This window comes from Amia ocellicauda, chromosome 15 (genome assembly GCF_036373705.1).
Source record: "Amia ocellicauda isolate fAmiCal2 chromosome 15, fAmiCal2.hap1, whole genome shotgun sequence".
NCBI classification, from domain to species: Eukaryota; Metazoa; Chordata; class Actinopteri; order Amiiformes; family Amiidae; genus Amia; species Amia ocellicauda.
In genome coordinates, this window is record NC_089864.1 from 23,727,751 (window position 1) to 23,741,815 (window position 14,065).

The window sequence follows — 14,065 nt, forward strand, 5'->3', positions numbered from 1 at the left end:
CAATGGATGATTAACTGGAATCCAATCTTATCTGACTATTAATCACATTCATATCAACTGACTGCTTAACCGGGAATGGGATGCAATTTCTGTTCTCACCCCCACTCACCCCCTACCTTCACAGCTCTGCATACAGCCGAGGAATGGACAGGTGTTTTCTCATCATCATTTTGAATAGCAAACTTATAAACATCACCTTTTAGATGTGCATGAAATATCACCACACATATATAGGCTATGTCCAAATCAAATGACAGTTGAAAGAGAAGCAATCCCCATTAAAAAATAAATAAAAAGACTTCAGACTTCACACACGCGGTTGACTTTGAACACAACACTATGGACAATGTTTCTGCTTGTAAAGAAATAGTGTGGAAAGTTTGTGTGTGTGTTTTGTATCACCATTTGGTGGTGGGAGGGGGTTCTGCACAGTGATGCAGTGCATGACTAGGCGCTGTCGTAGACGAAGGGGGTTTGGTTGCGTGAAGAACTGAAGTGCTGATTGAAATATGAAGCGCTTTATAAAGCCCCCAAGCTTCCCAGTTCAGGCAGTGCTCATGTATTGCATTAGTAGGCAGCACAGAGAAGCAACAGGACTCTGCTTCTCCGACACTTTGGCGAGCTGGGGAGCCGCAGGGACGAGGAGAGGACCATGCACTTCCCAATCAACGTGCTCTTCTACTCCGCAGGCATGCGCAATTTCACTGATCTTGATAACCAGTCCCTGCAGGTGAGCGCCAAAGACGAGCCCCTGATCAGCAACCGCAGTGGTGCCAAAAATGAAAGCGACGACACCTATGGGAGAGACGAATATGTGGCCAAACTGGAGATTACACTCCTCGGCATCACCTTTCTGGTGGCGGTCATCGGAAACCTGAGCGTCTTCTTGGCGCTGTACAAGACCAAGAAGAAGATGTCCCGGATGCACCTTTTCATTAAGCACCTGAGCCTGGCCGATCTCGTCGTGGCGTTTTTCCAGGTGCTCCCGCAACTCTGCTGGGAAGTGACCTTTCGCTTTTACGGGCCAGATTTCCTCTGCAGAATTGTGAAGCACCTGCAAGTTTTAGGCATGTTTGCCTCGACCTACATGATGGTCATGATGACTTTGGACCGCTACATAGCCATCTGCCACCCGCTGAAGACACTGCAGCAGCCCACCCAAAGATCCTACTGGATGATCATCAGCACCTGGGTGTGCAGTCTGGTGCTCAGCACTCCGCAGTATTTCATCTTCTCCTTGAGCGAGATCCACAATGGCTCGGGCGTCTATGACTGTTGGGGACACTTCATCCAACCATGGGGTGTCAAGGCGTACGTCACATGGATGACCCTCGGTATCCCTCGTCCCCGTGGTCATCCTCATGGTGTGCTATGGCTTCATCTGCTACAGCATCTGGCAGAACATCAAGTACAAGACTCAGAAGAACGCCGGGGAAACTGCGTCCAAGAACGGAATGATGGTCCCATCTTCTGTGAGCAGCATCAGGACTATTTCCAGAGCCAAGCTGAGGACGGTGAAAATGACTTTTGTCATTGTGCTGGCTTACATTGTGTGCTGGTCTCCATTTTTCGTTGTGCAGATGTGGTCGGTCTGGGACGAAAACTTCAGCTGGCACGGTAAGTGTTTCTGTTAGTAGGTTTTGTTTTTGTAACCAGTCAGCTGACTCATGGCAAAGTGGACTGATATGTATTTTCTATAATTCGTGCGGAAAGATTGTTTTAAAATTGGAAAGCAGGGCCGTTTGCAACAAGGATGCATTTATATTTTGGTACGCAGTGTTTGCTAAATATATCATCATGTCTACATATTTCAAGAATATTTTGTTGACAGGAAAACCCTAAAGAAAACTGGTGGGATAATATGTATATGAAATGTTTCACTCTTTTGAGAGAGAGAGAGAGAGAGAGAGAGAGAGAGAGAGAGAGAGATAACAGTATTAAATACATCACTGGTTCCCAATCAATGCTCTGGTGGTTTTTGTTCCAACCAAACGTCCAAATACTTAATTGAACCCTACATTGAACTAATTTGCTTAATTTTACTTTTCAGACGATTTAGTTTATAACATTGGAGATTTCAAGTTATATCAACAGTTTCTTACTTAAGATGAAATCTACAACTGTTTAAAGTAATTTAATATCTCAGATTAGGCAAATTAGTACAATTTTGGTTAATTTAAGTACGCTACTAGTAATGACATGATTAAGAGCTCAGTTGGAACAAAAAACAGCAGGGTAGGGGGTCCCCAGGACTAGGATTGAAAACCACTGGATTAGATCATTTTAGCACCCCCCCCCCCCCCCTCCCCCTCCAGTCATAAGTGATTTTCCTAACAGCACTAATTATAATCCAGATCATTTGGAAAGTAGCATAACAAAACGATGTGTGATCGATGGAAATAGCATTGGGGAAAACAGACGCAATGTACAAATTTGTTTTAAAGTGATTTTCGATCATTTTATAAACTTCAATGTTATGCACGTAAACGTCTTTGCATTATTTCATGAGATCCCAAACGAAGTATAAGAAAAAGATCACCGAGGTTCCTTCATTTTTCTAACTCGGAAAAAAGAAGCATGTTGGAGGCATAAACTGAACATACCTGAAATGAAAACCTTTACATGTACGTTTCATGAAATGTGCAAATACAAATACATTTCTGTATAAATAAGCGTGCAGTGTTGTTGCCAAGCGCTGTTGAGAAATGGTCTGCGCAGGGCGGTTGCGCAAACCCGGTTCATCTGGCGCAGAGACGCGGCGCAGCTGAAGTCTTGTCTCTCGGCTTTCTGTCCCCCAGAGTCCGAGAACACGGCCGTGACGCTGACGGCGCTGCTCGCCAGCCTGAACAGCTGCTGCAACCCGTGGATTTACATGATCTTCAGCGGGCACCTTTTGCAGGATTTTGCCAACTGCTTCCCCTGCAGCCGGCAGATGAGGCCGAGGTTTAAGAAGCAGGACTCGGACAGCAGCCTGCGCAGGAACACGCTCCTAACCAGGATCCACAACCGGAGTCCCGACTGCAGCATCGGGACCTGGAGGGACTACGACAACTCCCCCAAATCCTGCAGGTCCATCCCAGTTGAATCCTAAAGCAATCTCTCGAAGTGTTTATTTATTTTGTATTTATTTATTTAACTGATATACACTTGCAAACCGACCGACTTTTAAAGATCGTAGAAATAGCCTCCCACGCCCCCAAAGGAAAAACACAATGGGGGGAAAATTTCGTTTTATAAGGGATTACAGATAAAACAGTTGAACAGTTTAATGTATTTAAAGTGTCAGTACGTAGGAATGTATACATCATTCAACGAATTGTTACTAAATGGATTGTTTTCTTGTCCAATGTTGAAAGACCTGAAGTTTTCCACATATTAAGATGCAATTTAGTTGATAACTGATTGGACAAAAAATTGAATACAAAAACATCTGTAGCTCTGGAACTTTGCATTTGTGTTATTGGCTGTATTGTAACTTGATTTTACCTTTGACAACCTGCTACCTGTTACTGTCTTGTAAGTCAGATTCAGGTTTATCATGAGAATATGCACTTGTTTAATATTTTTTTATTTCTTCTCGCAAGGTATGCTTTAGAATTGCACAGCTGTTTTTTCTACTTCATTACCTGATATTGGTTTACTCTGTATATTCTATAAAACGTTTTCATTTTAAAGTAGCCTATCTAATATTTAAATTCACACAATATCCATTTGAACAGAAAATTATTGTATGTACCTATTTTTCAAATTAACATATATATATATATATATATATATATATATATATATATATATATATATATATATATATATATATATATTCGATTCAAGAGAAAATGACAATTGTTACTTACTGGAGTACATACACAACTACCAGAGACACAGAAAATGTGGTAGCTATGCAAACACAAGTGAGGAAGAATGATGCGGAAAATAATACGACAACTGTGGTTGAAAGTCCAAAGTAAATACTTTATGAATAAAATTCCATTATTATTTAGCATAATGCAATATTTTCACCGAGGCAACTTCCAATCCCAAAACACGCAGCTGGACACATGTAAACCAGAAGAAATAGAGAAGTGCTGAAATAGATTTTTCTGCTTTCCCGAGTCACCTAAAATAAGCCCAACTGAAATAAAATGTATGTATCCAATACGTTATTAAGACTATATAAGTATATGGTTAATATATATTATTAAGACTATAAAGTCTTAATGGTTGTCTGAAGATTCATATTTACAGGGGAATACTTAAAATGAGCTTTAGTTTTGCACTCGATTTAATGTCTTAAATATAGTTATAGAAATCCAAAAAAAAACAGCTCAACAGAGAGAACTATTTTATAATGAAATAAGCAAAGCTTCAAGAAAGTTTTACTTTTCATTTAATAAAACCATAAGTATTTAGAATGAAGATTTTCACCAGCTTATCTACATACCCTTGACAAAATAGTTTAATCAAATGTGAAAACGTTACTGGACCAGCAGAATTACTTATAAAACATTTCCTGTCCTACTTGACTGAAAACAAAATACCAAATTAATTATCTTTAAGTTTCTGCATCTTTCAAATTACTTATTACTTTTAAAACTTAGTGTTATGACAGAAAGCAAAATTTATTGAGGAACAAAATGTCCAACATAACTCAAGATTGTGTGACTCATATGTGGAGGTTAAGTTTGTTTTAATTGCTTTATTTGTTTAATGGTTGCTATTTGCTTTGCAAGGGCCTATTTATTGCATTTTAGTTGTAATCAGTGTGAGTAGAAAAAAGACTAACCAAGAATGGTTTTATTTTTAAAACACTATGATATGTTAAGGAAGATTTTTACAAAATATTTTGTAAATGTTATTGTATCAATCTGGCATTCATATTATCGCTTCATAACAAAAGGATACATTTAGTAATATTTGTGTATTTACACACTCTGTATTTAATTCCATCTCATCTTCATTAAGCCTCAAAAATACATCTTAATTGTTTACATAAACTGAAATTCCCACATGAGGTTATCGTGACCTTTCAGAATAAATATTTTGTGAGAGTGAGTCTTACAAGTAATGTATTTCTCAATCACTGACAAATAAATCAAGCTTGTCATAATGAATATAAAAGGTCTATGCCATAGCGTAGTATTTTGTTTTTAATTTAATTCAAAAATTACTTTTTGTGGAGGAAATATGTCAGTTATCTGTTGTATCCCAAGTGAAAAGCTTGGGATACAATATCTTATTGCAAGATATTTTCTCGTATTATATATTTTATGGCATACAACTATTTTGTGTTGGTATGTTTTGCTCAAATTTTTGTTACATTTTAAATATATTGTATGTAGCACATTTGTTTCTTAATATCACCAGATAAGCATGTGTATTGCCAAAGATGATTCAGTGATTTATTTAACTGTTTAGATGTTACCCTAAATCCTTTTTTTATTATTATTTGTCCGTTATGAACTTATGAAACCTGAGAAAAGGGAGATATTAATTGTAAATTGTCATTGTTTTTAAAACTGGCATAGTTAAAAACTTTCTTTCTGAATATTTCTAGTATGCTAAAAGTTAAGGACATATGTACTGACATTTTTAGGGAGGTTGAAATATTTTATCAAGCATGAAAATCTAATGCACTACACATTATAGGACCATGCAAATATTTTTGTAGGTAAATATTTCTGAAGAAATAAAAATATATTGGAAATACATGTTTAAATAAATGCATTGCTACAGCTTTTACATGTTTCTTGGTTTTCATTAACTGGCTCTACATTCAAAATTATTAAGGTAACCAAAAGTCCTGAAAAATATCAACCTTTGTATGAGGCCTAGCGTATCATTATTATAACTATTCATGTTTATGATTAGTACATAAAATGCACAGATTTTTCAAAATAAATATTAATTTATATGAAATATTAAATAATGATGAAGACATTAAAACAAGGTGAATGAGCATTCTAACTGGAAAAAGCATTACATTTGAAGTTCATAAAAAAATATATGGATATATTGCAGACACTTTTTACCATATTTTTACCACAATAGTGCCATAGTATCCAAGGTATGCTTGTCAATGAGGATGTATGGGCCCTCACCCTAAAACCATCAATGCAGGCAGTGCATTAATTGCTGTCCAGAATATCACAATAGCAAGCCTAACACCCTTTCTTCCTCAATATGTATCAATCACCCTCCTGACAGCAAAAGTCTGGAAGTCATACACTCACAAATATACAGGTTGTGTAGCAGGCACAGCAGGCACATTTCACACAAAGATACCTGTGGGCACCATATTGAGGACCCTCTCTCAAAACTTTAACGTTCCAAGATGAAAACAGTCCTAATAATAGTAAACATCAGCAGAGGTGCTGTGGTAATGTGTTGCATGTTAAATTAAACAGTCTGAATGTGTTCAGAGTCTATAACAAATACAGGATGTGACACTCTGCTACAATATGATAAGTGGCATTAGTATATTGTGCTGAGCAGGTGAAAGTCTTACCACTGTTTGCACAGAAATGCAAATGCATGATAAGTTTACCTGATAAGTGCAGGTAAAATGTATCTGGTATATAAATGAAGCTTGAGTTTGCATACAAAGTACAAGTGTGAAAAGCAGAACTTCCTGTTCTTAAGTTTATAATACTGTACGTAAGGAATTACAAGAATTTCACATAAAATTACACTGCAAAGTTCAAGATGAGAAGAGACATACTCCAAGTGTTGCTTTCTGTTCAAATACGAACAAAAAAAAAAAAACATAAACATGTATCTATCCAGAGAGAAAACAAGTAATAAAAAACATGTCTTTCACTGAGTTCTCACTCCCCCACCCCCAATCTACTAAGGATGAGGGAATCCAGCCTTCAGCTAAATTCCACCTATTTATTGGCTTTTCCAGCAAACTTTCCATAGTCACATAACTGATGTGAATATGACCTTAAAGCAGAATGAACTAAAAGTGAAATTGTCATATATTCTTGGGTGACTAAATGAAATAAGAGCCAAACTTGTGATAAACTATTTTCTTACTAACCAATGTAAGCACGAAACAAAATGGGGCTTTTTTTCTCTCCTGTTTGTCACCAGAAAAACAACCTTCACTGGAACAGACAGCTGTAGTCCAGACAGTGATTGGTCTGTTCTCAGAGCAGGGCTTTCTAGTACAGGACTTTGATATCAGTTTATAGTTATGTTTTGGACTGGATTTGCATGGTCCTGAGAGAATTAAAGCATTGGTAGGGGAATAATCTCCTGATAATTCCTGACTGCATATTATATTCACAATTATAATTGAATCAAGCTCAATGATATTATGACAGCTGCCAGGATATCATGAGATTTCAGCAAGACTGGGTTTGGTCAATACACCCTTCAGTGTCGCACACATCAGATTGCTGCTGGACTCCGTAGCCTAACACTGTATATCAGGAGTTTGGGTAACATCTTACTCCAGTCCACTCAGCTGTGTTTTTGAAGACCTAGCTTGTGTGCAGGGGGTTTCAGTTGCATCCCCTGTGTACTGTAGGTGGCTTTGATGTAATAAAACCTATGCATTATTTTTCCTGACTGAATCTATCAACCTGGGACACCTTTCCTCGATTTGAACCTTTGGTTTAGTTTAGTTGAGCCCTCTGCTGGTAGCTGCTAGGACATCCCCCTCCCTTAGGTGGGAACTGCTAGGTGGTCTGCCACCCTTATGAGCCCCAGGCAAGAATGGGGATTTAGCTGAGTATTTTTAAAGCAGTATAAAGCTCCCTGACTTTAATTTAACAATGACCACCTGCACGAATGATTCAAGGTATGTTTCTGTGATTTTATTTATGTATGTATGTATGTATTTATTTTTCATTTCCAATGCTCCGCCAAAAAAAGTGGGTCTCAGAGAAAAGTACCATTCATTTCAGACCTACAACAGGCTGCAAAATATTGTTATGATTGACCTAATTCTTTAACATCTGCCAAGCTACTTGAACACTACATACTAAACTTAGTTTTGTTTCTCCATTATGCTCAGTAGTGTGACAATGGTATTAATCGAAGATGACAGGAAAGACGCGTGTGTTGATTTCTATTTTCCTTCATCTGTGCATGAAACATTTATAAAATTTAATAAACAAAAACATGAAATGTTTAGGAAGATGTTTAAATTACATTTGACCGTTAGCAATGCACAGCACATTGAGAGCATGATTTGCTCCAACAATCACAACCTGTCTCAATGTTATTTAATACTTAAAGGAGTATTTATGAAAAAACATACTGGCTAAATGCTTGTAATACTTTTTTTTACTTACAACTTCATTTTCTAAATAATAGTAGAGTGGCAGTAAGTTGGCAAAAACAGTAATCCTTTGAATAACAAACCAAAAAGATACAAAGATATGTCTTAATTTTTTGGTTTCTCTGTTTGTTGTTTATGTAGACCTTGTAAACATTTTCTAGCATCGTTCAGATTCTTGAAGCAGAAAGCACTTTGTAACCATATTCTTTTAATTTACTTTCCCAAATTCCTTAACATTTTTACCGCTGTTTACATGAATGCACTGTGCATTTAACCTTATTGAAGGTCTATTATGCCTGGTGTTCACGGTGGCAGGGTAATGCATTAAAGACAATTCCAAAGAAAATTGGTATTTTCAGCTTTGATTGACCAATTGACTGACATGCATATAATTTAACTGGCCATCCATGTATCTTTATGGATGTTATCAAAAGCATCTGCCCAGCATCTGTCCAGCACATAATTTGTATAATCCTTTTCAAAATATTTTTTCTAAATGTCAGTAGTACAAAAGCATTATAAAGGTACCAGACAGGAGGGTGAAAACGTACTCTACTTGTGGATGCACTTTCAGAAAAATGTGTCCAGCATATGTGAGACTTTAACAGCAGCTTTCACATCACGAACGTCTGTGAACACAAAGCATTGCCAAATGGTAGATTAAGCCTTCATTAGTAAGATAACCCCGCTGAAGGAAATTGATTATTAATATTTATAATTCTTAGTTACGGAGTCTTTTGAGATTGGACGTTGTTCAAGTAACTAATAAAAGGACTATTTGTATTTCTGCTTCACTTTGCATTTGGGCTTGGGTAAAATGTCTGGCTATTTGTCTTATAATTTTTGGCATGTGTGCCCTTCAGACCATCCATGTTCACATTTGACTTTGAAACTGATATGTCAAGACACTATATGATTGCTTATATATTTTTCTCTCACAAAAAGCCTTTTATAGTTTTTGAAGCATTTCTGTCTAATCACTCGCTGAAAAGTTTGGGGCATTGACACTTACTTAGTCCAATAAATTTAGGAAACAACTTAACAGCTTCCATTCCCAATGATGGAGAAAATACTTCCTGCCTTATCCCTGCACAGATGCGTGACAAATCCTCATTTTATAAGCAATATTATTTTATTAAATCTAATAAAGTAGTGCTTCAGAACAGATTATAATATGCCATTGCTTTCCCCTATGCTGTATAAACACTTGAGTTAATTTCCACAAGTGAAGACCTGGAATCATTTTGCATTCACCTCACTAAAATATATAAACCGATTATATTAATTTCCATCAGTCACTGAAGCAGGGAGGCTAAATAGACTTGCCCAAAGTCTGTGAGAAATTATGTAGGATTAAAGCATTCCAGTCAATAATGGCCCTGGTTCCTCACTACATCTGCACTTCTACTCTCCCTATAAAATGCACGCCTTGAGCAGATGTTAGCAGCACTGTTATTCACTCTCTGAAAGAAATAGTTCATTTACCAGAAAATCTTTCTCCTTTAATCACCTTAAATATTCTTATTCCGCTCCACAATTTCATAGTACGCTATATTAAAGTTTATTCAATCATCCAATTTGAGCAAAACAACATACAAAGATGGAATCCTCCCAATCCCTTATATTAGTGTCTAAAGTGTACAAATTGACAGGACTTTGAAATATATTGCAACACCTCAAAGTAAGTCATGGGCAGGTACCTTTCATTATACATCCTGTATGAAACTTGGAATATTAAAAACTAAATGTATGATTAATTTCTTGGGAGTGTGTTTGGGGTCATCATCTATTTGAAATTAATTTTCCCAGCATTTTTATTACCTGATTGTTTTACAATGTTTTATTATTAGATGTGTAAACACTTCTGCATTTAATATTATAACATTAATACACATTATCTGATTAATGAAACATATTGTAAATGTTTTTAATAAAGCATATCCGGATTCAAAGTGCCAATAATTAATTGAATGGAATACATAGACTTTATGACCTTGATAAAAGGTTTAAGGTTTTGTTTTCTTCGAATGTGTTCATGATCACAGGCAACCATGCAGAACTGGAGTTGTACACTTCTGACGTTAATTGAAAATTGACAGAAAAATTGGAAGGAATAAAGGATCAGAATGTGCTTTAACAGCATGCACTTTCCAAAAGAATATCAGTTCAAAATATTATCTTTTATTAGAACTCTTCTGTATTTCCTTAAAATCATAGGGACTTTGATCTTCCATGAACTATGGACAGATGGCCTCTAGAATTTGTACTTCAAATTAGCAGCATATTGTCTTACATATTGAAGGTAAAGCCAGTATCTGGAAAACTCAAAGACCAATTTTTGTATTGCCCCCTGTAAGCCTTCTAACACAAACAAAAGAAAAATGAGGAACAAACCAAATATGATATTTTATTACAGAGGACTTAATATAGACAACTGAAGACAAAGACTGCCTTATACTAAGGCACATGCCCATGAATTATGATTGCTTTTCAGTGATGGACTGTTGATTTATGTATACTATACTATACTATATTTAATTAAAACTACACATTATCATACAGTAAGATAAAGCTTGTGTTTTAAAAAATAAAAAGTTAATCCTCTGAAAATATAATTTGTAACTTGGTCCAATACATTATCACAATGCATCATTGTTCACCATTAAATATAATTTCAGGAAAACTTAAAAATAAAAAAATAAAAAATATACAACTGTCCATTTATACCTAAATGGTAGGATATTGATTGATATATTAAATCACTTTTTTGTGACATTCTATCTTGCCAGGTACGTTTTTTTGAGAATCCTTTATCTCCTAAAACAATACATTATACAATGTAAGTCTAGTATTAAATTATCTTTTGATTGTCCTTTTATATTTGTAAGTATGTTTTAATTTACAATGCAAGTCTGTGTACAATGTTTGCCTTAGTATTATAGAGAGACAGAATAATAATTCACACACATATATATATATATATACATACAGAATCTAGAACAGAAATCTGAAACACAGTAGGCATTAAAACACTTAATTACACTTAATTTGCAACAAAGAATAAACTCTTTAGACTAATATAACTGTTATGTTCAAACTGAAAAACGGACATTTGCTATATTCTCATTATCAGCACTTAGGTGAAAAAGGATTAATTATGATGATAAAAAACAAACATATTTGTAACATATGTTTCTATATTCGATTCTATTTTAGAGAGGAAATATTGCAATGTATTTCTGTTTGTGTAATTAATTAAAACAGATTTCAGACCCTCCTCTATTCTGCCTCTGAAGAAATGTAGTATTAGTAAGAACACCTACAATTACTTTCATAATAAATGGTCAATGCTTCTGACTACATACTGCCAATATAAAAAACAATATTCTTCTTCTTCTTCTTCTTATTATTATTATTATTATTATTAACTCCCCAACTGTGTTCTAAATACAGAAAAATCATGGCACTGCAAAAGAGCATACTTAAAACCACATTCAACATTAATTCCAATACTGCAGAATTCTGTGTGTTTTAAGTAATCCCAATTTATAACTAATAGTTTGCTTCTTACTTACAAGAGACTGACAAACAGTGCAGTGCTCATAAGCTTTACAAAGGTCTAAGTTACTTTGTTTGCTTTCTTATCACATGTTGATTTTGTACTTTTCCATGATGTGGAACTCAATTTAAATAGCCAATAAAATAGTGTCATAAAAGTAAGGTTTAGAAGTAGCAAATTGACAGTTCATGTTCACTTCAGCTCACAAATATTATGCAGGATGTGCACAAGCATCACATGACAAACATGTGGTAACTGAGACTGTACATACTTATATTAACGTCTTTTCGGCAGGGGATAACCATTCACCCCTGAAACAGGACTTGATTCACACATTCACAGAATTTAATTTTATGTTGTAGAAGCTTCCACAGAAATGTGCTGCTGTCACTTCTCCAAAATGAAGTATTGTTTTCCATTTGTCTGCAAAAATATTGTGGCCACTAAATTCCTTTATTCAACAAATTACCATTTCGCATAAGAAAACAAAAAGTGTGGTTTCTTTCAGACAAAAGCAGAGTGAAATGCTGATCACAAGGGATGGCAATGGGAGTTAATATGTTGTCCAATGACATTAAATGTTTGTGTGTTTGTTTTGTTGTACATGGTGCCCTGTGTTTCCCTAAACTTACATCTTCTCCATTGTTTCTCAGAGTACCAAAGTGCATTTTTACCACAGGAAAACATCCTTCTATATTGGATTTAGGAGTGCAGAAGCCTGACTGACTGGTTAGGTTTTTGTCTTTTATTTTTTCTAAAGTAACATGGTAACACTCAAGTAGAGAACACATCAGCTGTATGCATTTCACGGTTTAACACACTTGGAAAAACCTAAGTACTGCAATCTCCTACATATCATGGACAGGTGGCCTGTGGAACATTATGTTGATTTATGCCAATTTAGAATTATAGCAGAATGTGTACATATGATTAAACAAATAGAGATGGTACTATTCGCCCAAGATTAAGTTGGAGATCACTCGATTTCAAAATCTTGCTAATTAGATCCTTCTATCAAGGCAAACTGCTTTCTTAGATACAATCACAAACATCACAGAATACTATCAATTTAAGGCGAAATCAACATTACTGCTTTTTTTTTGTGGCTGCTAGCTGATCATAAACATGTCCCAATTTGCATAATGCACTTGTCTGCTAGTGAGTGCTAATATTAGCCCTCTCAAGCCTTGTGTCTTGTGCATTGCTCATACTGAGGAATGGAAAAACACAGGGCTCTTTAGCTCAGCAGACATCGAAGGAATTCTCCATTGATTATAAACGTATCTCAAGATTCCTGCTGTATTTGCAAAGCATGCACACATTCATGAATTCTTTTAGAAATTCTATGTAAAGTGGTTTTGTAAAATATATATTGTCTTATAACTGTTCTGCACATCTTGCTTCTGTTCAAGTCTTGATGTAATTCACTTCATTGTAGTATATAAGCAGGTCACATTTCAACAGCAATAGCAAAATCATATACTGCCCCCTTAAGGTAAAACACTAGATTACCTAGATTACTAGTATACAAGTACAGAGAATGTGTGTGCTGACTTGGTCGAAATTTTGATATTAATTTAAAATGAACCTTTGGTTAAAAGAAAAACAATAGTTAAACATTTCTTGCTCTCTTTCAGTTTTATTTTTTTAAACATAAGTGAATCCAATGAATACAATTAAGTAGATAATTCAACTCAGAGTATTTCTATGATGTTGAAAACTAAAACTAATCCAGCATTCTCTTCCAGGGTCAGACTCTAACCTAACATTTTCTCGTAAACTTCCCCACCCAGCTGCAATGCATGCTGTCTGACTGCCAAACTTCCTCCTTTGCCTCTCGCCTACATGTGGCGACTTGTCTTCGAATTGAATGAGAACACTTCACATCATAAGATGATGCTGCAATTTACAAGGGTTTTAGTAGATACTGCATTTTGTATCATAAAAATAAATAATCTTCTATCTATTCTATTATTTTATCATCTAGCCTGTTTTTCTCTAGGTTAGCACTTTCATCAATCTTCCAACCCACTTGAAAAAGCCACTAAAATAATGTTCATATTATATTTATATTCCTCAAAACTATTCTATAGTGACATCTAGTGTTAATGCATAATTCTACAGCTTACTTTGGAGATTTCTCTTTGAAACAGGTGAGTCTTAAATTGAAGGTTAAATCTAAAAGGCAGGGTGAGGTGTATTACATAAACTGCTAGTTT

General features: G+C 35.4%; 1 protein-coding gene across 1 annotated transcript; it reads left to right on the top strand.

Annotated features, from left to right (window-relative positions):
- Nucleotides 1-542: 542 nt before the first annotated feature.
- Nucleotides 543-3,771, top strand: avpr1aa (arginine vasopressin receptor 1Aa). Its single transcript, XM_066724253.1, is given in 3 exon segments — nucleotides 543-1,329; nucleotides 1,331-1,617; nucleotides 2,799-3,771. Coding segments are annotated over 3 exon segments (1,257 nt in total). The 5' UTR covers nucleotides 543-652; the 3' UTR covers nucleotides 3,092-3,771.
- The last annotated feature ends 10,294 nt before the right edge of the window (nucleotides 3,772-14,065 follow it).